The sequence below is a fragment of the Macaca mulatta genome, chromosome 6 (assembly GCF_049350105.2).
Source record: "Macaca mulatta isolate MMU2019108-1 chromosome 6, T2T-MMU8v2.0, whole genome shotgun sequence".
Taxonomy (NCBI): Eukaryota; Metazoa; Chordata; class Mammalia; order Primates; family Cercopithecidae; genus Macaca; species Macaca mulatta.
The window spans coordinates 100,104,630-100,129,998 of record NC_133411.1 but is presented as its reverse complement, the minus strand read 5'-3'; the positions used below and the strand labels follow the sequence as shown (position 1 = coordinate 100,129,998).

Here is a 25,369-nt window from a genome sequence, read left to right as displayed (position 1 = left end):
TTAAAGAAATCAAAGAAATTCTGTTAGCAACACTACTACATTATAGCATTTCTCCACATATAAGAGTAAAAGCATCTTGTATTACTGTTATTTACAAATGGCTATTCTTTCATCCATGTTCTTGTCCTCTGTTATCTCCTGTACAGAATAGTACTATTATCTATTATGAAAATTATCTTGAAAAGCAATAAATTATCCTATTTAGTAACTACCTTGATTTGATTAGCTCTTTTTCTATGTTATTACAACATAAATGTTCTTATTGTATATACTTTATTAGTTTTTCTTAATTGCCTAACTTATCTTTGATGGCTCACTTTTCTTTATACAGTTTAGTAAAGATCCACACAAAGGATTGACAGTTAATCATTTCAGTGTATTTTCAGGTAGTTTCCAGTGAACTGAATTGTTGTAATGTGTGATGTTAACGCTTTCACTGTGAAGTGGGAGGCATCGTTCCTTAAAGTACTCAGCTGCCAGAGTTTTCCTGGATTACTGACTTTACTCCCTGGATCCAGAGACGGTGTTCCCAGTATCTAGTCTCTGCATCTTGTCTTCTGCCTTAGCCTTTTGTCTTGCTCCTTTACTAATATGATTCTTGAGGTCCTACACCTTTCCATCTTAGTGGCAATGCCTTTGCACCACAATGCCTGGTCAGTGCTAACTTACTAGGACATCTGCAGAGTGGGGAGACAATAAAGACCAGCACCATCTAGTCTGCCCTGCCCTCTCTCTCTAACTTGGATATCATTCTTAGATCTTCTGGTCGGTTCTGTTGCTTTATTGCAGTCAAAAAAGAAATTTTTTTTTTTTTTTTTTTGGAGATTCTGCTATAGAGAAGTAGAGCTTCTTATAGACTCTTGAGCAAAGCCATGTCCTCCTCTCTCTCGAGTATGAGAAGCTTTTGGGAGAGATGCATTTGGAGGAATGATGAAGCAAAGATCACCTTCCTATCCAGTGAAATAACTGACCAACAGAATGACATAAAAAGCAGATTACTTTCACATCCAGATGTTTTCATGGACTTACTATACTCAGAGCACTGTGACTGGCTTATGCATTAGCATGTTACTTGGCACATAGGTACAAAATAAATCGTATATCTATAATATGAATTTAGGAGGTTCCATATCTCTTAGCTGGATAACTAAGACATAAAATTCCAGCTGTTTAAGGCAGCACAGGTATGTGAGTGGACATGGCAGTAAGTTCAGAGGGGAGGGATATCACTGTGGTCCAGAGTATAAGGCAAGACTTCTCAAAACTATCAAACTTGAACCAAACCTTACAAGAATGTTGATTCTTAACTCTGCGTCCACTGTTTCCTGCTTCCTATCATTTGTGGATCATGGCAGTTGCTTTTGTCTCCTTAGAATAGGGAATTCTTAAGGAGAACCTAATAATAAAAATCCTGATACTTTTTATTTTTAAGCATTTCTGCTTAAAACAACTCTTTCAGAAAACCACCCTTGATTCCAAAGATCATAATAATAGAAAACTTCTCAACTTCCCTGCTCTACTGACATTTTCTCTTCTCCCTCATTGAGATTATAAATATATAGGAGACTGGAATCATGTGTTTATCATCCTTACTCTGTAATTCCCTATGGATAAGACCAGCCTGATTCTTACACTGTAATCTAATCACTTACTAAGAGTGATTTTTTGTTGAAGGTGATGGATTAGCCTTTCAGATGCCCCAGCACAAACAGCACCAGTTGTCTTGGGCATTCCCATCAACTGCCTTCCTCTGATCTCTATTCCTGTTCTAACCAAACATGCTCCTGCTTCCTTTCCCTGCTAACCCCATTTCCATAGGAAGTTGAATATACTTTTAAGGAAATGGCAAGACTTCCCTTAAGAACATGGGCTTTTCTTTTTAGCAGCACATGCGTATAAACCGGGAGATATGCACATTGGTAGATGAGATCTGACCAAGTACAAAGTAAGCCTTAAGTGAGAGCATCCAAGTAAATCTTAAAACCCATCAAGGTAATATATAGCCTTTTTTTTTTTTTTTCTGAGACCGAGTCTCACTCTGTCACCCAGGCTGGAGTGCAGGGGCGCGATCTCGGCACACTGCAACCTCCACCTACGGGTTCAAGTGATTCTCCTGCCTCAGCCCCCTGAGTAGCTGGGATTACAGGTACACGCCACCATGCCCGGCTGATTTTTGTATTTTTAGTAGAGATGGGGTTTCACCATGTTGGTCAGGCTGGTCTTGAACTCCTGACTTTGTGATCCACCCACCTTGGCCTCCCAAAGTGCTGGGATTACAGGTGTAAGCCACCGTGTCTGGCCAGTGTTACTTTTTAATTTAGTAAATGTTTGTAGCCACTGTGTTTTAACTCCGTTTAAATATAATGAAGCTTTGCTCACATCTGTTTGAACTCACGTTTTCTAATTCATTAAAAATATTTTCATTTAACTATTGTTTTTAAACCACTAATGAACCTTTTTCCTTCTTGTGAAAATGGGCTGTTGGCTAGGCACAATGGCTCATGCCTGTAATCCCAGCACTTCGGGAGGCCAAGGTGGGCGGATCATGAGGTCAGGAGCTCAAGACCATCCTGGCTAATACGGTGAAACCCAGTCTCTACTAAAAATACAAAAAATTAGCCGGGCGTGGTGGCAGGCACCTATAATCCCAGCTACTCAGGAGGCTGAGGCAGAGGGATCGCTTGAACCTGTAAGGCAGAGGTCGCAGTGAGCCGAGATCGCGCCACTGCACTCCAGCCTGGGTGACAGAGCGAGACTCCGTCTCAAAACAAAACAAAAGAAGAAGAAGAAAATGGGCAGTTTTCAATATGTGGACCTTAGCATATATATTGCTTTCTCTTCTTTATCCTTCTTTGTGATCCAACTTTCATTCTGTTTGGCATATACTGATTGCTTCGTGATTTTGAAAAAAAATAGCATGTAAGTATACCTCGAGAGAATAGATACCAGCAAAGTTATTCTTAAATGAACTTTTGTATATTGCAAGCTGTTTTCTATAGACTGTCATCTTAAAATCTAATTAAAGGCAAATATGGAAGTCTTTTTGCCATTAATGCTACAGAGATTCATTTATTTAACGTTAAATAAATATTTCTTGACTTCCTTCTGTGTTCCAGGTATAGTTCCAGGTGCTGAGGATCTAGCAGTGAACAAGACAGACAATGACCCTGCTCATAGCCAGCACACATTCTAGCAAGGGTTGCAGTAGAGATACAGATGACACGTAACTAAGTACACAGCCTGAAGCGATGGCAGCCAATTTTCTGATTCTTTTCCCTTTACCATTGCTTCAAGGCCGCATCTGCAATCTCAACACAACACAACACAATACAACCTGTAGTGCTGGGTTGAATTTAGTCTCAATGTTCTGCCTTCATCTAGGAAAAGGTATTTAAGGGCCCAAGAAGATGAGGCTAGGAAGGAGATGGTAGATTTCAGATGTTTTAGGAGACCCAGTATATAAGATTTGACACCCTATGGAGAATAGAAAAAGTCAAGAACAGCTCCTTGGTTTAAGCTTGGGTGACTGAGTTAGTGATAACTAGCTCAAAAGTCCCGGGATTGGAGGCAGGTTTAGAAGTGCTGATAATGAATTTGACTAGGGGCAGTGAAAAATACAAAACTGGAAATCAGAAGAGAAGTCAGAACTGAAATACAGATTTGGCTGTTACCAGCATTTCATGTAAATTTTAAAAGGAAAAGGAGCAAGAAGAGTAGTCAACATTGCCAGATACGGCAGGATGAGGATTTTTTTAAAAGGCCATTGGATTTGACAGTTGAAAAATCACTGATGACTTCAAGAAGACCAATTTCAGTAGATGTGGGTGGGGACAGAACCACATCATGGTTAGTTTAAAGAATGAAGGGCTGTGATTGTCTAGCCAAGGTCATTGTGCTCTTACTCTTTGGAAACTTTGAAACTGAGGTCAGAGCTTCTCTTTCTCCGCCCGCACCCTCCTTAGCTCTCTCCACACAGGGCCCACAACTGGATGCCTGAGCTAGGGGCATGATGGAGGGACAAATTAAGATCATTGGGTCTCTGGTGGGATAAGGTTCCCAAGGATAAAGGAGCCTGATGTTGGTGAGTCAGATATTGCAGGGAGCATCCTCAGTGGGTCAGGCCAGTTCAGAGACCTGTCTCTAGAGTGGGAAAGAGAAGACACACACCTAGATCTCTGTTGGTTGAGGAAACTCTGGACCAAGAAGCTGGGTTAGAATGGGAAACAAAAGGACTTTCAAGGCTGGGGGAAGAAACATGGAATTAGTTACAAAGTTCTGCCCCAGTGAGGGAGTGGAATCTGGCAGTTTGGGGGTGGAGTGGTGGGGGTAGAATCTAAGGCAGTAAACTGATGTTAACTAGAAACTCAAGCGGGGATGCCTAGGTTTCTTAGGGCACAGGTACTGGGGATGTGCAAAGAGGAACTATTGGCAGTACTTGTGACCATAAAGATAGTAGTGAGGGGGCAGTTTATGAATTGAGGGTTCATCCCAGCAATATCTGGCATATAGATATTTAATAATTATTTGTGAAGACAAGAAGTTAGGTAGTTCCTGGGGATCAGGGGTCCTGAGTTTCTGAAGAGCCATAAGAAAATACCTGGGTTCTATTCAGGGAGAGAGAGGCTGGAGGCAGTGACTAAGGGACTCCAGACAGCTTGGAGATGCAAATCCCAAAAGGGAGCTTTGTACCTGTATGGGAGTTGGAAGCAAAGGTCAGGGTCGAGGGCTCACTCCCTTAACCCTAGGACCCAGGAGTTCCTACGGATCTACGAGATTTCCCTCCTATGCACAGGCACCCTTGGCCTGTAACGCCTTCTCCGCCCACTGGGGGGCGGGGCTTGAGGGGGCCGGTGGCTGTTCTGAAGCCTCGAGGGCCATCAGTTCCTACCAGAGCTGCTGCGGGTGCCATCCCACCCATGGCCGGACACAGGCCCTCAAACCACTTCTTCCCCCTTCCAGGCAGTGGTGGGGGCGGCCCCAGAGGGCCAGTGCCCCTGCGGGTTGACACCCTGACCTGGTTGAGCACCCAGGCGGCCCCTGGCAGGGTGATGGTCTGGCCCGCAGTCAGGCCAGGGGTCTGCCCAGACCCTGAGGTGTGGAGGATTTCCCCGGCTCCCCTGCCACACGAATTCCGTGGCTGGATAGCACCCTGCAGGCCCCGTCTTGGAGCTGGTGAGGCAGGGGACTGGTTGCGAAGCCCCTCCGAAGGCGCCCTCCCTGGGCCCTACATTGCCCTGCGGAGCATCCCGAAGTTGCCGCTGCCAGAGGACGTCTCGGGCATACTGAAAGAGTTGCAGCAGCTGGCCAAGGAGCTGAGGCGGAAGAGGTTGAGCCTAGGGTACTCACAGGCCGATGTGGGTATCGCTGTGGGAGTTCTATTTGGGAAGGTGCTTAGCCAGACGACCGTCTGTCGCTTCGAGGCCCAGCAGCTAAGCCTTGCCAACATGTGGAAGCTGCGACCACTGCTGAAAAAGTGGCTGGAAGAAGTGGAAGCAGAGAACCTTCTGGGCTTATGCAAAATGGAGATGATCCTGCAACAGTCTCGGAAGTGGAGACGGGCAAGCAGGGAGCGACGAATCGGAAACAGCCTAGAGAAATTCTTTCAGCGGTGCCCTAAGCCCACGCCCCAACAAATCAGCCACATTGCTGGGTGCCTCCAGCTGCAGAAGGATGTGGTTCGAGTTTGGTTCTATAACCGCAGCAAGATGGGCAGTCGATCAACCAATGATGCTTCCCCACGGGAGGTTGTGGGGACAGCCGGGCCTCCTTGCCCAGGGGCACCAGTGTGCTTTCACCTGGGACTGGGAGTCCCAATGGATATCCCCCACTATACACCTCTCTACTCTGTGGGGGTAGCCCACTCCTCTGCCGCAGCCACCGCTGTGGGCCTTCTCAGACTTTAGGGCTGAGGGACTTGCCCTTCGTGGCACGGTTGGAGAGGGGAGAAGGGAAAACCCAGGAAATGTCCCTGGGGTTCATTTGAGGGCTTTTAGCATTAATTTCTCATTCACTGTCTAACGAAGTTAAGGATACATAGTAGGGAATGGGGGTTGGAATTGTTCAAGAAAAACCTGGGAGAGAAGATGAAGTTTATTGCAGTTTTGTGTTTTCCCTTTGTTTTTCCCTAGCATTGATTTCAAGGTACATTACAGTATATAGATGGTTTCGATATTTTGTTCCTTTTTAAAATTAAATATTATGTCTGTTATTCCTTGTGGTTATCAGTAAACATAGGGTTTAAATTTTTGTATAAACACAATACTAAGTGAAAAACTCAAGTCACAGAAGACTCCCTTAGTATACAATTTTTTACTTAAAATCAAGCCGAACTCTGTGTAAACACAAATACACAATCCAGGATAATAGTTATCTTGAGGGGATGACTTGAGCATGTGATAGGGAAGAAACACACAGAGCACACCTAGAGCCTTTGCTGAAACACCTGAGCTTTCTTGGAAGATTCTTTTTTTTTTTTTTTTCTAATTTACCTTTTCATTTCCGGTGCCCCAGCTTCATGTCAGGGTCTCAGTTCATCTCCCCACTTTATGCAGTCCCGTGGGATTATGTCCTGTCCTGCCACAGTCACTGTATTTTAAACTCCTTCGTTACTGAGGTTGGCAAGCTGGACAGCCAGAGCTTCAGTCCCAGCTGTAGCTTACTCCTCCAGTCCCTGGGAATTTCCCTTACTTTCTCTTAATCTCTTATATAGTTTTGAGAGGATATTTGTAATAGTTTATCCAAACTTCCCTGTTGGTTTTTGCCATTATACATCAAACCACTCTTGTAATTTCCTCTCTGAAATTGGTCCTTTCAGTTTTTCACGCCTACTTTGGTCAATTTTGGTCACCATATACCAAATGGAAATCATTCATCCCTCTGTGTTTTCAGATCTGCTGTCACACACCTGCATGCTCTATTTATTGTCCTGGAATTCTATCAGTATGTATTATATCAGAGTTTATATCTTATTTCTGGATACTAATCTTGTCAATTTTTGCTTTTTTTGTAATCAGTCTTACAAAGGTTTTATCTATAGGTATTTTCAAAGTATAAGCTTTTTGACTTATTCTACTTAACTACTATTTTTATTCCCTAGTTAATTAATTTTCACTTCATTCTTCTTAATTTTTTCCTAGTTTCTTCTGGTTTCTTTCATTGTTCTTTTTTAAATAGTTTTTAGATGAGTACTTAATTTCTTTTTTTTTTTTTTCTAGTGACTGTATAGAAAATAATTTTTGTGGGCCCAGGAGTGTAAATCAGGGGCCCAATGAGAGACTTAACCCTGGGCTGGGCACGGTGGCTCATGCCTGTAATCCCAGCACTTTGGGAGACCAAGGCGGGTGGATCACGAGGTCAAGAGATCTTCTTCATGAGGCTGTAGAAACTTTACCTTTCCCTATTTGTGATAAAATATAAAATTTGCCATTGTAAAAGTGTAAATTCAGTGACATTAATTACATTCACAATGTTAGGCAACCATCACCACTCTCCATTTCCAACATTTTTCCATCACTCCAAACATAAACTCTTCTCATTGAGCAATAACTCCGTTCCCCTTCTCCCTCCCCTGGTAACCGTTAATCTACTTTATATTTCTGTGAATTTGCCGGTTCCAAGACATTTGACCTTTTGTATCTGGCTTATTTCACTTAGCACGTTTTCAAGGTTCATCTATGTTGTAGTGTGTATCAGAACTTCATTCCTTTTTTATGACTGAATAATATTCCATTGTATGGATATACCACATTTTGTCTATCCATTCCTTTGATGATGGGTACTTAGATTATTTTCATTAATAGCCAATGGGCTGTTGTGAATAATACTGCTATGAACATTTACATATAATAATCTATTTGTTTACCTGTTGTTTTAGTTCTCTTGAATGTATACATAGGAGTGGAATTTCTTAGTCATACGGTAAGTCTGTGCTTAACTTTTTGGGAAACTACCAAACTGTTTTCCATAGTGAAGGCACCATTTTACATTCCCACCAGCAATCTACACGAGTTCTAGTTTTTCCATATCCCTGGCAACACTTGGTTTTTTTTTTTTTAATTATAGCTATCTTGGTAGCTGTTAAGTGGTATCTCATTGTGATTTTGATTTGTATTTCCCTAATGACTAATGATGTTGAGCATCTTTTCATATGCTTATTATTTATTTTGTATCTTCTTTGAAGAAACGTCTATTTGAGTCCTTTGCCTATTTTTAAAATTGGATTGTTTCTTTTCTTCAGAGTCTGGATATTAAGCCCTTATCAAATAGATGGTTTGCAAATATTTTCTCCCATTCTGTGGGTTGTCCTTTCACTCTTTTGACTGTACTGTTTCAGTCAAAAAAGTTCCTTTTTTCCATATATATATATATATGTATGTATGCACACACATACCATTGTGGGTCACTTGAAATTTCATAGGAATTTTAGGATCAGTTTTTCCATTTCTGCCCAAAACACCATTGAGATTTTGTTACAGAGTGCATTGAACCCTCATATTGCTTTAGGGAGTGTTGTCATGTTAACAATTTTAAGTCTTACAATCCATGAACACAGGCTGTCTTTCCACTTATGTCTTCTTTAATTTCTTTGAGCAATGTTTTAGTTTTCAGTGTATAAGCCTTTCACTTCCTTAAAGTTATTTGTAGGTATTTTATTCTTTTGGATACTATTGTAAATGGAATAGTTTCCTTCATTTCCTTTTCAAATTGTTCATCGCTAATGGATAGAAATACAACCGAGTTTCCTGTGTTGATTTTGTATCCTGCAACTTTGTAGATTTAGTTCTAACTAGTTTTTTGGTGCATTCTTTAGGGTTTTCTACATGTAAATAGTGTCATCTGTGAATAAAGATAGTTTTGCTTCTTCCTTTCCGATTTAGATACCCTTTCTTTTTCTTACCCACTTGCTGTGGCAAGAATATGTAGTACTGTGTTGTATAAAAGTAGCAGAAGGGTACATCCTTTTCTTGTTTTTGTTCTTAGGAGAAAAACTTTCAGTCTTTTCACCATTGAGTATGACGTTAGCTCTGGCTTTTTCATATGTAGTCTTTATCATGTTGAGGAAGTTCCTTTTTTCTTAGGTTATTGAATGTTTTATATGCAAGGGTATGGGTTTTTGACCGTTTCTCTGGGATAAATGAAAAATGCTTAAGGGATATATGAAATCCTATGACTATTTCATAAGATTATGCTAACTACCAGTACCACTACTTCCTTCCCCAGTACTACCATCACCACTGCACCCACACCTAAGATACCTAAGCATTTTTTTCTCCTACTGTAAGAGTGGTTATTTTTCTGTTTTGAGGGATCTCATTCTCATGACATCTTTGTAAGAATAAATTACTTACCCGGGGTGATGAAAATAAGTTTTAAACCAGATCTTCCATAGTCCACAACATGAAACAGCCCAGATGTAGCTCAGCTTTCAGGAATGAACTTTTGGTGAAGTACTTTAAAAACAAAAAGTCAAGTAAATATTAATGCTGCACTTACATTATTCTAACTCTTTAAAAAGATTACATAATTATAAACAAATTGTAACAACTTTAATTTTCAGAACATACCTATAAGCTGTATTGTTTCAGGTGGACAATGGAGATGTATCAAGGTTACACATATACACTTGTATAAGATTAGCTTGAGTTGTCAGTTTATTTACTCAAGAATATAGAATCACGTTGGAAATATGATGGCCACAAAGCATGTGTAAATGAACCATATATATCAGCACAGCTTCCCATGGTCCAGCGTCCTTTATGACAATGCCCAAAATACCGCACTGGATAAAAAGTGTGGAAATGAATTCCACACTATAGCTTTTTTATCCTTAGGGCTACATCAATGCTCAAGAACAACTTAATGTCTGCTCTTAATGCTTCCATTTAAGAGAATGTTTGGAGATGTTAAGCTTCTTCTGGTTCTTGGACCAAACTCAGTGACAGTGAATCCACAACATCATCAAGCAGAAGAATCTGAATTAGTGCCTGGGTCTCTGATCCCAGCTTACAACATCCCAATGAGACCATTTCCTCCACACAAGCTACAGGGACCCAGCTTCACAAATGTGTGCTTTTTCTTCTTGTCAGTATCTAAAGGTAGAGCACTGAGGATCCATGTAAGTTAGTGAAAATAGAGCCAAATTCTAATTGCTTATCTTTAGATTCAATAGGTGACTAATCACTTACTATTGGATTATCCCACTAAAAGTCACACGGCACCAACTCCATTTCATCCTTTTCCTAGACAGCCCTTCTGGAAAGCCTTGGAAAGGAGATGTTTCAGCAGAGTCAGACAGTGTTGAATGCCAGAATAAACAACTCTGATTGTGTTGTGAACATAAGAGCTGTGAAGAGGCGCTGACCTCAGCTGCTCCTTCGGTTCCTCTGCAGCATCTACATATGTGGAGAAATTGTGATGAGCTCTCAAGTCTCAGGGAACAGCTCCTAGAGTCCATCTCAGCCCCCGCATAGCTGCATCATTGACACAGCTGCCCCACCTCTGCTTAGGCAAAGCTTCTATGTGTCACTAATCAGCTTCACATAATTTAAAAGATTTTCCATCACTAGTTCTCTTGGCTTGCTGTGAAAAGGGAAAAGACTGGACCTTAAGAAAACCTTTATACTGAAGTGATTTCAGATTTTTCAGAGATTTAAGATGATATGTAGAAACTTTAATCATAAGATCCCTTAAACAGAAGAATAACCACCCTTAGAGTTGGGAGAAAACCAAGAATGTGTTGTTAAGTAGTTAACAATGTTAAATGTTACAGATATCAAGTAATGTAAGAAATCAACCAAGATACATTGGCCAGGTGCGGTGGCTCATGCCTGTAATTCCAGCACTTTGGGAGGCCAAGGTAGACAGATCACTTGAGGTCAAGAGTTCGAGACCAGCCTGGCTGACATGGTGAAACCCCGTCTCTACTAAAAATACAAAAATTAGCCAGGCATGGTGGTGTGCACCTTAATCCCAGCTACTCAGGAGGCTGAGGCAGGAGAATCGCAGCCTGGGCAACAAAGTGAGACTCTGTCTCAGAAAAAAAAAAGAAAAAGAAATATACTAAGCCATATCATTTCAATAACTAAGATGCCATTGATACTTTAGTAATAATTTCAGTGGCATAGTTAGTAAAGGCAGATGTCAAACAACAGTCCAAAGTCTTCATATTTGCCCAGATTTTCTCCTGCCTCAATTTAAAAAATAAATTTCAACTCCTGACTCCAATAGATCTTCACTGTCATTCTGAAAATGTCTCTTTATCAAACATTTTGGTTATCTTGTATTTCCCATAGACATGGCAAGTATTTTTAATCTAAGATGCTGAGCCCCTTTAGAGTATAAGCAGAATAGTGTTTTTGTACAAATGTGCATTTTCTTTAAAGATGGTTGATAGCCTTCATCACATATTCAAAGGGGAGCATGACTCTTCTTTGGATCTACAGTTACAGAATTTAAGGAGCACCTTCCCTTTTGCCACCTTTTCAAATGATTTCCTTTGACAGTACCTATCTAATAGGTAATTTCTGGTTTTCTTTGAATCTATATGTTCTAGATATCTCCAACTCAGTGTCATATCAAGGCCCTAAGTTGCATTTTACATTAGTCTTTTGAGTTTAGACTAAATAATGTATTGATTATTGCCTTTCTTGTTCTTATACTTTTATCAATCCTTGGCACTTTAATTAAAATCTTATCATAATGAACAATTTCTTTTCCCTAGAAGTTTTCTTATTCACTAAGAAATCATGAGGTGTTTGGATATCTGTCCTTATTTCAAAGCATGATGCTTTTCTGGAATTAGCATCTGTTTCAATAATTTCATTTTTTTAAAAAAGATATACTGTATATCCTTGTTTATTATACTAAATCTGTTTCATGGCGATTTGTTTTTCAGAATAGCCACTTTTGTTTATGCCTTTCTTCTAGAAATAGTCTTGCCTACTAAACAATATTGGTTTTCTTGGCAAAATCTATTCAAGATTAATTCTTTTCAGAATGCAAAATGGTATTATTTATGTCAAATGTGTTTTTAAAGTGAAGACTACAAAGCCATTGCAATTAAACCTAGTGGAAATGTACTTGAGAGACTGATTCTAAAGTGAAAGAATAAAACTTAGAAAGATAGTTAAGGAAATTTTGAAGGTAAAGATTTAGGTGGCCAATTATTTACCAGTGTGATGGTGGTGGTGGTGATGGGCAAAATAACAGAAACAAATATTTATTTATTGGAAAGTGAATTGGTACAACCTTCATGAAAGGTTGTTAGGTAATTCATATGGAAAGCTTTTAAAATGTGCATTTCCATTTGCCCATCATTTCAACTTTTAATAATTTTTATAAGAAAATAATTGTGTGTGGCCAGGCACAGTGGCTCATGCCTATAATCCCAGCACTTTGGGAGGCCGAGGCGGGCAGATCACAAGGTCAAGAGATCGAGACCATTCTGATCAACATGGTAAAAACCCGTCTCTACTAAAAGTACAAAAATTAACTGGGTGTGGTGATGCACGCCTGTAGTCCCAGCTACTCAGGAGGCTGAAACAGGAGAATGGCATGAATCCAGGAGGCAGAGGTTGCAGTGAGCCAAGATCAGATGCCCCTGGACTCCAGTCCGGCAACAGAGCAAGACTCCGTCTCAAAAAAATAAAGGAAAGAAAAGAAAATAATTGTGTGTGTGTGTGTTTGTGTGTGTGTGTGTGTAAGGATTTAGCAAAAAGAGTGGTCATGCAGAAATTTTTTAAAAAGCTTAACAGCAAAAAATTTGAAACAACCTAAATGTTTAACAAAGGGTTAAGTAAATAAAATTAAACATGATAGACAGTTAAAATTGTATTACAGAACCACAGTTTTGATAGAAAGTTCAGAGTAAATTGTTGAATGAAGCAAAACAACTTATTAAACTTCATACCATTTTTAAAATATATATTACATAGAGAAAAAATCTAAATGTATATACAGGTATTGGTATTGTTAGTGATTTTTTTTTAGAATTTTTGCTGTATGTATTTGTTATACAATTTTAAACATCCAAGAAATATTTTTTAAAGGAAGGCTTTAGGAGATCTAGAGTTCCAAAAGATACACATTCTCCTAGTCATCTTTGTTTCTAAAATAGTATTTTCTCCTTACAAAGCAATATTTAAAAGGGTAAATCTGACCTATTCATTTTTAGTCACATTTTTAGTTTCTGTAAAAGAAAGGCAATTATCTAAATGGAGGAATATGGAGCCATATACATTAGAAAAACATTGCTAAAAATTAAGGTTTGTTTTTTTTTTAAATCAGAGGCCCATTAATGTTAAAGAGCTCCAGCGTAGCACAGTGAGTGAAGACACCTGCCATATGTCTGCTTTTCTGCACAACATGGTAATTTACAATTACAATTAGTGTGTTTATATACCTCTGTAGTTAACTCATATTTAGAATATAATGTAAGCCCAAATCATTTTCATGTTTCTGAATGTTTACTTTTCAATTTTAAAAAGCATTTGAAAATATCAAAATCCTGATTTTAACACAGTAGAATCTTCTTTGCTTGTCATTTTTGAAGAAACCAAATGAATATAAATGAGCTCTATGGATTTCTGAGTTGGAAGGCAAGGTCAGTTCCTGTGATTACATCCCCAGCCAGTTGAAAGATGAACTGTCATGAACTGAATCCACCCCAATACCCAGTGAAATCCTTAAAACAAGTCATTAGCATTATCATGGCTACACCAGTGAAGAGAAACATGACAGGAAGCTTTGGGAGAGGCTACATAGTTTATCGAAGGGGCTACCTCTGGAAAACAGTTCAGCACCTAAGTCTGTTAAGCTGCAACTGTGTCACCTCACTTTCCAGCTAGGAGCACAGCTACTAGGCAGAATTAGCTACTTTGGTCTTGAACCTTGGACTTAGGTTCTCTTCCTGCAGCTTCCAACAAAATGACAAAATACAAACTAGCTTCACTTGCTGCTGTCACCTCTTCTATTGCCAAAGACTGTGGTTGGAAAAGGAAACGTTGGGGCCTTCCTGAGATTTCACTACATCTAAAAATCAATATTCTTTTTTAAAACTGTATAGCCTGAATGTCATTTCTTCTTCAAATGAATAACTGTATTGCTTAACAAGTAGTCCTCCTTTTCCTTTCAGCATATATAATGTAGACCATCTTCTAGGTCTAAGTCGTGTGGCCAGGGCAGTGTATAAGATGCATTGGGTTGATTCATTATTTTAGAATGGATGATAATATTCCTAAATCTGCTTTAAAACTTTGAGTATTATTGATTGAGTAGTGGAAAATCTTAACATATACCTTTTTAATTGAAAGAGAATTTGTTTCAGTATGCCACGCTATTCGTTTTCTAGGACTGCCAAACAAACTACCACAGATTGGGTGGCTTGAACAACAGAAATTTATTTTCACGCAGTTCTGGAGGCTAAAAGTCTGAGATGAGGTTGTGGGCAGGGTTGGTTCCTTGTGAGAGTTTTCAGGGAAGGATCTGGCCCAGGCTTTTTTCCTTGGCTTGTGGATGGCTGTATTCTCCCTGTATCTTTATATTGTCTTCCTTCTGTATATGTGTGTGTCTCTATTTCCTCTTTTTATAAGTGATATTAGATTAGGACCTATCCTAATGACCTCATTTTAACCTAATTACCTCAGTAAAGATCCGTCTCCAAATACAGTCACATTCTAAGATACTAGAGCTTGGGACTTCCACACATAAATTTGGTGGCGGACACAATTCACCCAATAACAGCTACTACCCCTACTGTAGAGAAAAAAATAGGTGATCAGGGATAGGTTTAGAAAGGCAGAGAGACTTTGTTTCCTACAAAGGAGTTAAATAAGGTGGTATGATGGAAAGGAAAGAGTATTAGCCACAGAGTCAAAGAGTCCCCGATCTGCATTCAAATAATACCACCATTCTAGGGATATCTTCTCAGGAAAATTTTACCAAAAATAAGATTTCTTCCCTCCCAATCAATAACCTTCTGGGCTGAAGAATTACAGTAACTTCTTATTTATCTGTATTTTCGGAGCAGGACAATTGAACGCTCATCAGTCTCACTTATATTAGGAAGAAAATTTTGATATTTTGATAGAGATATGATTCTTAAATTTCCCCAGAAAAATGGATATTTGAACTTATTAAGAAAGCTGTGTCACTTTTCACTAAGAATTGTCAGCCACTAAGTTTATCAAGCTAATGTACAGAACAGTCAGTTGACTTGCCTTTAATTTGTTGTCATTGTGTTTATGAAAAGCAGAACTAAAAACAGAAGAGAACAAGTTTAGACAGTGACTGTTTTCATAAACAGTTTTAATAATATTGCTAAATCCAAGAAGACACTAAGTTTTTTACATTTATTAACTGTAAATATTTCTGTAATAATCAACCATTAAATAATACAGATATTGTAAATGATCACCTCATTTCAAACATTTTTTGGCACCAGTCTGCTTGCTAAATATGTATTACCTTTGACATTTAAACCAAAGAGAAGAGATGGGGAAAAAAAAAAAAAAAAAAAACCTCCCCATACAGGAATTTAGTGTGTTATTCTTTACTCCCCTGAAAAGCCAATCACCGCAACACCATAGGGAAAAAAGAACGTTTTGCTGCTTCTGTGTCACATCATTAAAGTAGTTAATCTGCAGCCATAAATTTTTGTCTTCTGGGCCAAGAAATTTCAAGTAAAATACTAACAAAAATGTAACACTTTTAAATGAGAAGTGAAAGCATCTTTATCCTTTTTATTTGAGTTTCCAGAAATGGCATGCTCCATAAAAAATTGTATCATTTTTATTTTTAAACTGAGTTTCTTGCATTAGTCAGTAAACAATTTATTTGGTGAACATTCTCTGTGCACATATATACACCATGTGAACATTTAAGAAACAGAAGGTGCTTGAATTTGTGAGATTTAAATATTTTCTCACAGTTGATCCAGTGATACTACAGTTGAAATAAAACCATATATAAATGAAATACCACTTTCTACTAAGATGTAAGTATAGATTTTTTAATTATTGTTTTAATGAGGACAATAACAATTCCATGTATTCAGTGGAACATCTCATAAATCTTTAGCATGTTTACTCTCATATGCATTCTAAGACTCACCATAAAACTACCTATCCTAATTACAGATATGCATATTCATTTTATTACATTATCTAACTAGACATATTTTATATTGCTAATTTTCCTGCAAATATTATTAACTTTTAAAACTATAGGCAATTATTTGATATCTCATTTATGTTGTTCTCCTAAAAATGTGCATACACATATCAGTATACATATTTTAAGTATATTATGTGAAATATGGATTATGTAGACCATACGTAATACCCCAGGACATGACAAGCAAAATGGTAATACTTACCATAGCAATATTTGGCCATTTCCAAGACATCCTTGCTGTGGTCCCAAACCAACTCCTGCTTTTCCTCCAGGCCCTGCATCTTCATATTCGTGTAAGCAGTAACATTGTACCTCTATACTTTATCCTCAGTGACCAAATTTCTAATTAGCACCTGTTAAGGGCTAGGCACTAAAGATTCAGAATTAGACAAGAAGCACATAAGCCTGAGAGAGGAAAGACTTGAGAAAATCAAGGATTACATCACCAAGCGAACAGTGTGAGAGGAATGGGCAGAGGAACAACACAAAGAAAGGAGCAAAGAACTCAGTGGAAATATATGGAAACATTCTTAAGAACAGGGAACAACATAAAGGATAACTAGGAGTGGAGGGGGGTGAGGAGAGAGAGAGAGAGCAAGAGAGAGATGACCAAAAGTCAGGAAGGGGAGGAAAAGTGAAGGGAGTTTATTTTGACTGAAAATCTGGACTGTAATTTGTTACTGAAATTAAGAGTTAAATGTAGTGGTAAAAATACACTCATAGACAAAAAGTTATATAGTTCTCAGTATATAATTACTTGAGGCTTCCAAAATGCATGAGAAGAAATATTTTTTTAATTATTTCAAAAATAATTAAATATTAATATATCAGTCTTTCAAAAAGACATTGAACAGCACAATAGATAATTTATTTAATTGTAGTACTTTTGTTAATGACGTTTTTGTCATTCAAGACAAAAAAAATCATTCTTCCTGTGACTGGTTTTTATATCGACTTATGTCAAATAGCCTAGGTCATAACACTAAGTTCTAAGGTTCTAAAGGCCTTTCTTCCAGGAACTAATGTCATTTAGTACTGGTGTAAACCTTCTTGATGATTTGCATTGGCACCATGGATCAGCAAATCCAGAGTTATTAATGGCTTAGCAGATCCACTGGCCTGTTCTTATCAAGAGTCAATTGTCTTCATTAGACTTTTGATTTAAAAAAAAAAAAAATGTTAATCAGTTTCTTTAAGTTTATTATAATCTCATAAATAAACCACTAAAAAGTGTTTGGAAGTTGAAGAAACCACCAGACACAAGACAATCTCTTAAGTAAAAGCCTACTTGCCTTTGTTTGCAAAAACATGTATCTGATTAGAAACTCTGTTGACTGCCATGGAATACAGTTAAACTGTTTCTGTTTACAGCTCATTATATGAGAGAATACCTAGCATGATACTGGAGATAAAATAGATATCAATAAATTTTTTAATCAAACAGTTGACAAGATAAATAATTAATTCTTCTGCATTTTATTCTCATATGAAATTAAAATGATTGGTATACTCCTGGTCAGAGTCATTCTGAGAACAGCAGCAAAAAAACCAACCACCTTTGTAAGAATTATTGAAAACCATTTAGGCATAAAGAACAACGCAGTTCTTAATTATACTTTTTTTGTGAAATGAGGAAACTGTATATATATCTTTAGTTATTATTAAGTCCGGTGTTGCTTCCATCTGTGAATACTGAAATGCCTTAATGTATATATTGATCCTTATAAAACTTTCTAAAATGAGAGTCCAGTTTCTAAAATGAGTCCCTATAAAACTGCAGAATTCTAAAAAGATTCATTTTTCCCCCAAGTCATGCAGACTCATTGGTGTCAGTGGCTATGAATGAACACATGAGTCCTGACACCACACTTTGTTTTTAAATACAAGTGACACTTTTTAGCATAAACTGTTTCAGCAGGTGAATTTTTTTGCAGATAGGCCAAAAATCCATTAGAACCCAGCACTGATAGATCTATTTCTTAAGAATGTCTCTTACTTCTGATAATCCCCAAAGTATGTATAATGAAACATGTTAGGTGAATAATTTTGAGAGGTCTGCTCAAGGCAGTGGGCTCATGTTTAGTGCATTCCACTGGGCAATTGCCTTTTCAGACCCTTACCATCTACAGAGGAGAGCCAGAAGATATATACCCTCATAGCTTAAGGTTCCTAAAAGTTAAATATGTTGGAATTTAATAAGAATATTTAGAAAACGGAAGTTAAGTAATTATTCTAAGAACACTGAGGGTTTTTTGAGTTATTCGTAACTCAACTTGAGGTAGAATATAGCTCACTCGAATCATAATGCCGGATGAGTTGTTTTCCAACCAGCTCTTAAAATGTTTTACATGTTATAGTTTTAATATTATAGTTTAAAAGGGTTAGTAAATGCTTTTCCAGAATGAATTTTCACATTGTCTTCTGGAAAGCATGTACTAACCCCGTTATTGTCCAATGCTTCTGCTCTCTTACCCGAGAGAGATAGCTATAGCTAGTTTTCAGTTGTTTATGAATACGTTGTTTATTTGGGAAATTATCCACAATGAACCATCATCTTAGACTAGCTTCTCCTTGTTTCCCAGTATATTTTCTTTTTCTTTTTCTTTTTTTTTTTTTTTTTTTTTTTTGAGACGGAGTCTCGCTCTGTCGCCCAGGCTGGAGTGCAGTGGCCGGATCTCAGCTCACTGCAAGCTCCGCCTCCCGGGTTTACGTCATTCTCCTGCCTCAGCCTCCCGAGTAGCTGGGACTACAGGCGCCCGCCACCTCGCCCGGCTAGTTTTTTGTATTTTTTTTTGGTAGAGACGGGGTTTCACCGTGTTAGCCAGGATGGTCTCGATCTCCTGACCTCGTGATCCGCCCGTCTCGGCCTCCCAAAGTGCTGGGATTACAGACTTGAGCCACCGCGCCCGGCCTTCCCAGTATATTTTCTATGCCACTTTTTCCCACTACCAAACTAGTATCTTCTCAGCAAATGCAAACTACTTTTAATTATGCCAAGTAAAACATAATCAGGAGAATAAACTGCCTCTCTCCCACTATCCCTCCTTCTATAATTATTATGAAGTATTAGAAAACTGAATATGAATAACGTTGGATTGCCTACCACTTTTAGTCATCTATAGCAGTTACATGGATAATCTAGAAACTTCTTGCCCTTAAACACATATTAGCATTTTAAAATGCCACTATTATAATTTACTGTATAGTAATTTTACATATTCAAATATGTAGACATGAATTCAAACATGAATACATGAATATCAAGCTCATGTTGAAAAAGAAGCTGAATACAATCTACTCTTTTCAGTTACTGTACTAGTATAGACTCTTCATTTTAAGTGACATAACCCCAATTCAAGCTTCTTACCAAAAAAGAAAAAGAAAAGTATTGATTCATGTAAACTGAAAAACCCAGATGTAGATCTACTTCTGGTATGAACAGATCCTGGGACTCAAACTCTGTCATCCAAACTCCTTCAGTCTCTCTTTCTACTTTTCTTTGCCTGTTGGCCTCATTCTTTCTTTCTCGCAGAAAGGGCTTTTTCACACAAACAGGCAGGGTATCTACAGGCAGTCGCAGCAACTTCTATTCAGCATAATCCGAGAGAAACAGCCTTCTCTCTGCCCTAGCATCTAAATATCACTGAAGCCAAAGAGGTCACATTATTAGGACAGGCTGTGATTGGCCAGCCTGAGCCAGTACCCGTATCTATGAGGGGTTGGGGGTAGGGCATGGTATTATAATTAACAGCCTAGTGAAGACTATATGGAGTTGAAGAGAAATGCTTCCCCAGAGAAGAGTTTTGAATATGTCTACCATCATTGTCCTTGTGTCAATTTTTCCAGTTTCTTGAAAAATTTAATATACGGGCCACAGTTAGATCTCAGGTTTCTGATACAGAGAAAAGAGAAAGTGTAGGATACTGCACGCAGGAAGATCCAATATTATAAACACTAGAGCTGATCCATCACTTGACCGATTTTCGAATCTGTGATTCTGAAATAGACCTCAATGTTAGCACAGTGCCCCAAATCATTTTTGCTGTATCAACCAATTACCACATAAAGCCTGAGGCCTGCTGTGTGGAGGGCCTTCTTTCAGTACTATTCATTTCATTCAGAACCTGTAATCCCTGACATGAGCCCACTTATCCACCTACCTATATCCGAAGATAGCTTGCTGGCATTGGTACCACAGACCAGGAGAACATGTAAGCATACAGAGACTTAGTCTGTTAGTTCTTCATATTAATCCTATTTTATCTTCTGGTATAATCAATTTAATCTTTTTAAGGGAGAGCTGCTAATATTTTGGGATTATTCTTACCAGTACTTAATTTCTGTCTTGATCATACTTTCATTTGGTATCTATCTTTTTAACAAATAACAGTAATTGTAATAATCAGTTTTATAGAAATTCTTTGGGATTAGCAAGGTCCTTGTATTTGTCATCTCATTTGTTCCTAAGCTTCAGGCAAAGTAATCCCTAAAATCTCACTGATAAACATGTTTTATTTTGAAATTGCAGTGAAAAATAATGACCCAGAACCTAGATTGTTATGCATAAATTATGTTTATATCTAATTAAATTCTTACAGTGCTCTTGTTTTTGTTCTTTTCCCCAGTTCTGATTTTCTGTTTTTAATTTCTGAAATAACTTTATTGTATATGATTTTCTTGTAGTCTGCCTTAAATTCCTAGTGGAAAGAAATAGGGGTATTAGGTCATCAATAAATTAGTCAAGCAAACTAAAATCACTATACCAGCTACTGTTCTTCCTCTTATATCCTCAGAGAAGGTAGAAAATATATGGTTAATGTCCTTTCAATGCTTTACATAGAGCAAACTTATTTAATACAGTAGTTCCCCCCTTATTTGCAATTTTGCTTTCCACAGTTTCAGTTACTTACAGTCAGTCATAGCCAAAAAATGTTAAATGGAAAATTCCAGAAATAAACAATTCTTAAGTTTTAAGTTGCGCATTATTCTAAGTAGTATGATGAACTCTCATGCTATCCTTCTCTGTCTCTCATGGAATATTAATCATTCCTTTGTCCAGAATATTCACTCCATATATGCCACCCTCCCATTAGTCACTTAATAGCTGTCTCAGTTACTGTATCAGCTGTGGCAGTATCATAGTGCTTGTGTTCACATAATCCTTATTTTACTTAATAATGACCCCAAAGGGCAAGAGTAGTGATGATAGCATATTGTGATAATTGTTCTATCTTACTATTACTTACTGTTCATCTCTTACTCTGCCTGATTTATAAATTAAACTTTATCATAGGTATGTGTGCATAAAACAAAACACTGTATATCTAGGGTTTGGTACTATCCATGATTTCAGGCATCCACTGGGGGATAAGGGAGTATTACTGTATCACCTAGTGACTATATTTCAAAACCGACTTGCTCTCACTAAAACAATTTCATCATTTGATATGTTGATAAACAAGTCAATTTATTATAAAATATTTTATTTCATTAATTACAAGACATAATTTTAACTAGCTAAGGTTGGAATACATCTTGCAATAAGTGATAAGAAAGCATCATGCCATAGCTTAATTGGCAATGTTTTTCTTTCTAAATGATACAAAAAGTAATGATGAATCTTATAATCAATGGTGTCTTGGATGTGATGACACATGATACTTTAATTGACTGTTATAGGTCTTTGTTTCCCCTAAAGAGTTCATTTAAGTCAAATATCTATTGGTCCACATATTTTGAGAACACTAGGTTTGGTTTAAAGATTCCCTTTTGTAAAGTGAAGTTTCTTTTGGTGATGTTAATTACTCCCTACTGTGTCTATTTTGTAACATCAGATTTTTGTTAATGTATTTCTTAACTCAGAGCACCCTTAGGTTAACAGCTCCATTCACTGGTCATTTTTACTCTTCTTTTCGTATGAAAAAAAAAAAAAAAAAAAAAAAAAAAAAAAAAAAACAGTGTCAGTGTCATTTAGATATTAGTAATTTATTTTTAAGATTTAGAAGAAATCTTATGTTTCATTCAAAGCAAAAACAATCTGATATTAAGAACCTGCAATTCTTATGCGTGAAGCTGTTTACATTAATCTCAATAATTCAGTTATGACTCTTGCTCTAAATCTCTCTGGTATGTTTCTACTCTGATTTAGTGCCTTGTTTAAAGATTAATGTTACAGAATAATTTATAGCAGCGTCACAGATGGTATTTGAATCTTTGAAAATGGGCTTTGGAATCCTAGGCACAACTCCGTGGAATCTTAGGTTAACGTCAATGTAAATGTTGAAGTTAAAACGGCTCTAAAAGGTCGTGAGAGAAATGTCATTATCCCTTTCTTAAAACCATAAATTTTGAGGGGATTTCATGGGCCAAGTATTTTTACTTCACTAGCATTGATAAGGTATAACTAGCTCCTAGTATGTGACATCACCAGCCACTGTTTGTTGAAAATAAACATTAAAAAAATAAAACAAATTACCTGTTTTAAACCATTCTAAAGTTCTAGTTACAGGAGAAGTAACTGTTCCTATTTTTACAGCTTCCTTTATGAAATGCTTTATAGAATCCACAAACACAAGTTGCTTTTAGTGTCTTTGCTTTGATGTCTATAAAAGACCCATTCAAAACTAGAGGTAGGTGTTCCTAATGTGCACAGCAGAATTTGGCTGAAGTCATTTGAAGCTATTAGAGATAACCTTTCTCTACATGTCTTTTGGGAGAAAAACTGGTGCCAACAATACCAGTTAAGCTGTAATTAGTGTAACTAACAACTAATATGAAAGAGCAGACTAGAGGTCACTCTTAAGAATTTAAAGGTATTAACAGGTTAAGGTTGTAGGGCATCCTATCCCCCAGCTTAATCTGTTGCCTTAGCTGGTGAGATTTGTTGAAGTCATCAGTGCCCTCTAACCTTGAGGTGTTGCTCTCTCAGAATTTGTTGGTCCCGTGCCAAGTTCCTCCTTCCTGTCTACTGAGATGGCTTTGAGAATGGCAAATTCATTTTAAAGTTCTTGTCACAAATGACTACAGATTTTTAACCTCTAAATGTGAATGAAAGATTATGGTTTAATTTGCTTTAATATTCTTGTCTTGCCAACCTCAGACTACATTGAAATTGTCATTTTACTGCATTATAGAATATGATTTGTTGAGAACATTTAACATGTATTATAAGAGGAACGCTTAAAATCTAACTATTAAATCAGATGTTGTGTAACTGATTCTAATACATGCCGAATGTTCCAGTTTTTATGGGCTACTTCTTCAAATTTAATTGCCCACCAGTGGCTTTTGTTTATGTTTACAGTCAGTTCTAATGCAGTTAAAGGACAAGAATGTAACAGAGGAATAGCCTCGCTTCCATGAGGTGTAGTTAACCCCTTTCTTCTAGTGTCTGGCTTTGGCTTCCTCCTCTTATGTGATACCAACACATAAACAAGAGGAATGCCCCAGAACTTTAATCATTCTTTTTCTTTTCCCATTAAAGTAATATATGTAAGGTTGTTCCTGTAGTTAGTTTCTACCTAGAAAAGCTAGAAAGTTTTTTTTTTTTTCTTTTAAAGCAGCAAGATAGCACTATTGAGAAAAAGTCAAAAGGAAACTTTTTCCCTTTCAACTTTTTGTTTTGCAGTCTTAATCTCAGGCTGTCATTATTATGATACACATTATAGATTTTTTTAAAGTACACATTATTTACTGTGCATAAAGTAAGTCGGCGTAGGTCCCAATAACTAAACGAAGTTTTAAGATGAGAAGGATCAAACCACACAACCCCAAAGAAAAGAATATTTTAAATTCAGATTATCTAGGTCACTGAACACTCATTAAGGACACATTTAAATACTTTAAGAGCACAGACTTTAAATCCGTAGTTCTTATTTAAGTACCCAAAGAGCACAGACTTTAAATCCGTAGTTCTTATTTAAGTACCCAAAGAAATAATAACGATGTATTCTTCCCATGAATCCTCCGCCTTCATGTTTTATACACACACCACTGGTGGCTCATAGGTAAACTGTTTTTTATTTTAATAGTTATTTGTTTATTCTAATATGTATCAGAATAACACAAAACCCATTTAGTGGATGTTATTGTTTGGGACTAGGCAAATAGAGAAAGTGAGTTGAGGTAAAGGAAATGCTAGGTATTTTAGTAGTGCTGGTAATTTGTGCGTATAGCAAAATACATAAAAGTGTTGCACAAATTAATAGGGAAACAATGCTCTATTGAAACATGAAATTCCCATAATTTTTCTTCTATCCAAGAACTCACAAGGTGCTTTTATCCCTTCATTTCTTCATATTAGCTATTTATTGCGGTTTATTTAATTCATGTGTATACTTGGCAGTTTGATCTCTTGTTTCCAGAACAGGCCATCTTCTTTGGACTTTGGTCTTGGATTAGATGATGTCTAAGGCTCCTTCCTGTGAATTTTTAACTTCCTGTAGCAAGATTATTAGTCCTCAGCTAGTTAAGTTCCTCAACGTTGGGAACCACAGCTATATAACTTGATCTGAGCAGTACCTAGCATGATAACAAACCCAAATAATTATTAATGTGTGTCCTTATTGATTGATTCACATGATCTAATAACACAATTAAGCATGTTCCTACATGTCCATGTACTTGCCTCAAACTAACAAATATGTTAATTCGTGCATCAATACTTTAAAACTTTTTTAAAAAGGAAGAGACTAATGCTACACTTAAAGTTCACACAGACACCAATCTTTTTTCATGCTAGGATTTCCTGAGCAAAGACACCAAGCACAGTATTGGAAAGCCTTATTTTTTGCCCCTTCCATACTATCTTATGATTAACTATTGAGAGTAAGACATCAAAGCTGAACTGACTTCAAAGCCTGTAACACTTACGGTTTCCAGCTATTACTGTAACCAGCCACTTCACCCGGACAGCAATTCATCTTACAGAGCTGCCTCGCTAGGTTCCACCCCTCTGCTTCCTGCCTTCCCCCTTTACAAACCTATCAAATTAAAAACTACCCTTTCAATGAAACTTAAACCAGTTGAGAGAATTAGCCTGTTTCCTTAATCTTAAGATTATACTATTTAACTATATTATTCATTTATTCACTTTTTTCAAAATTGTACCTTTCACAACAAGGCTTTGGGGTATGTTGACATTAAATATAATGTTTTTCAACCATTTTATTTCAGAAGCAGAATATACATGTGAAGGTGA

At 37.4% G+C, this 25,369-nt stretch overlaps 2 protein-coding genes across 24 annotated transcripts in view; both read left to right on the top strand.

Annotated features, from left to right (window-relative positions):
* The window catches only part of ARB2A (ARB2 cotranscriptional regulator A), a 479,952-nt gene that overhangs the window by 344,006 nt on the left and 110,577 nt on the right, over positions 1–25,369 (top strand). The gene's annotated exons all lie outside the window — the stretch shown is intronic.
* Positions 4,315–11,054, top strand: POU5F2 (POU domain class 5, transcription factor 2). The gene has a single exon (XM_078004991.1). It carries the CDS (start codon positions 4,785–4,787, stop codon positions 5,901–5,903), a length of 1,119 nt encoding a protein of 372 aa, XP_077861117.1. The 5' UTR covers positions 4,315–4,784; the 3' UTR covers positions 5,904–11,054.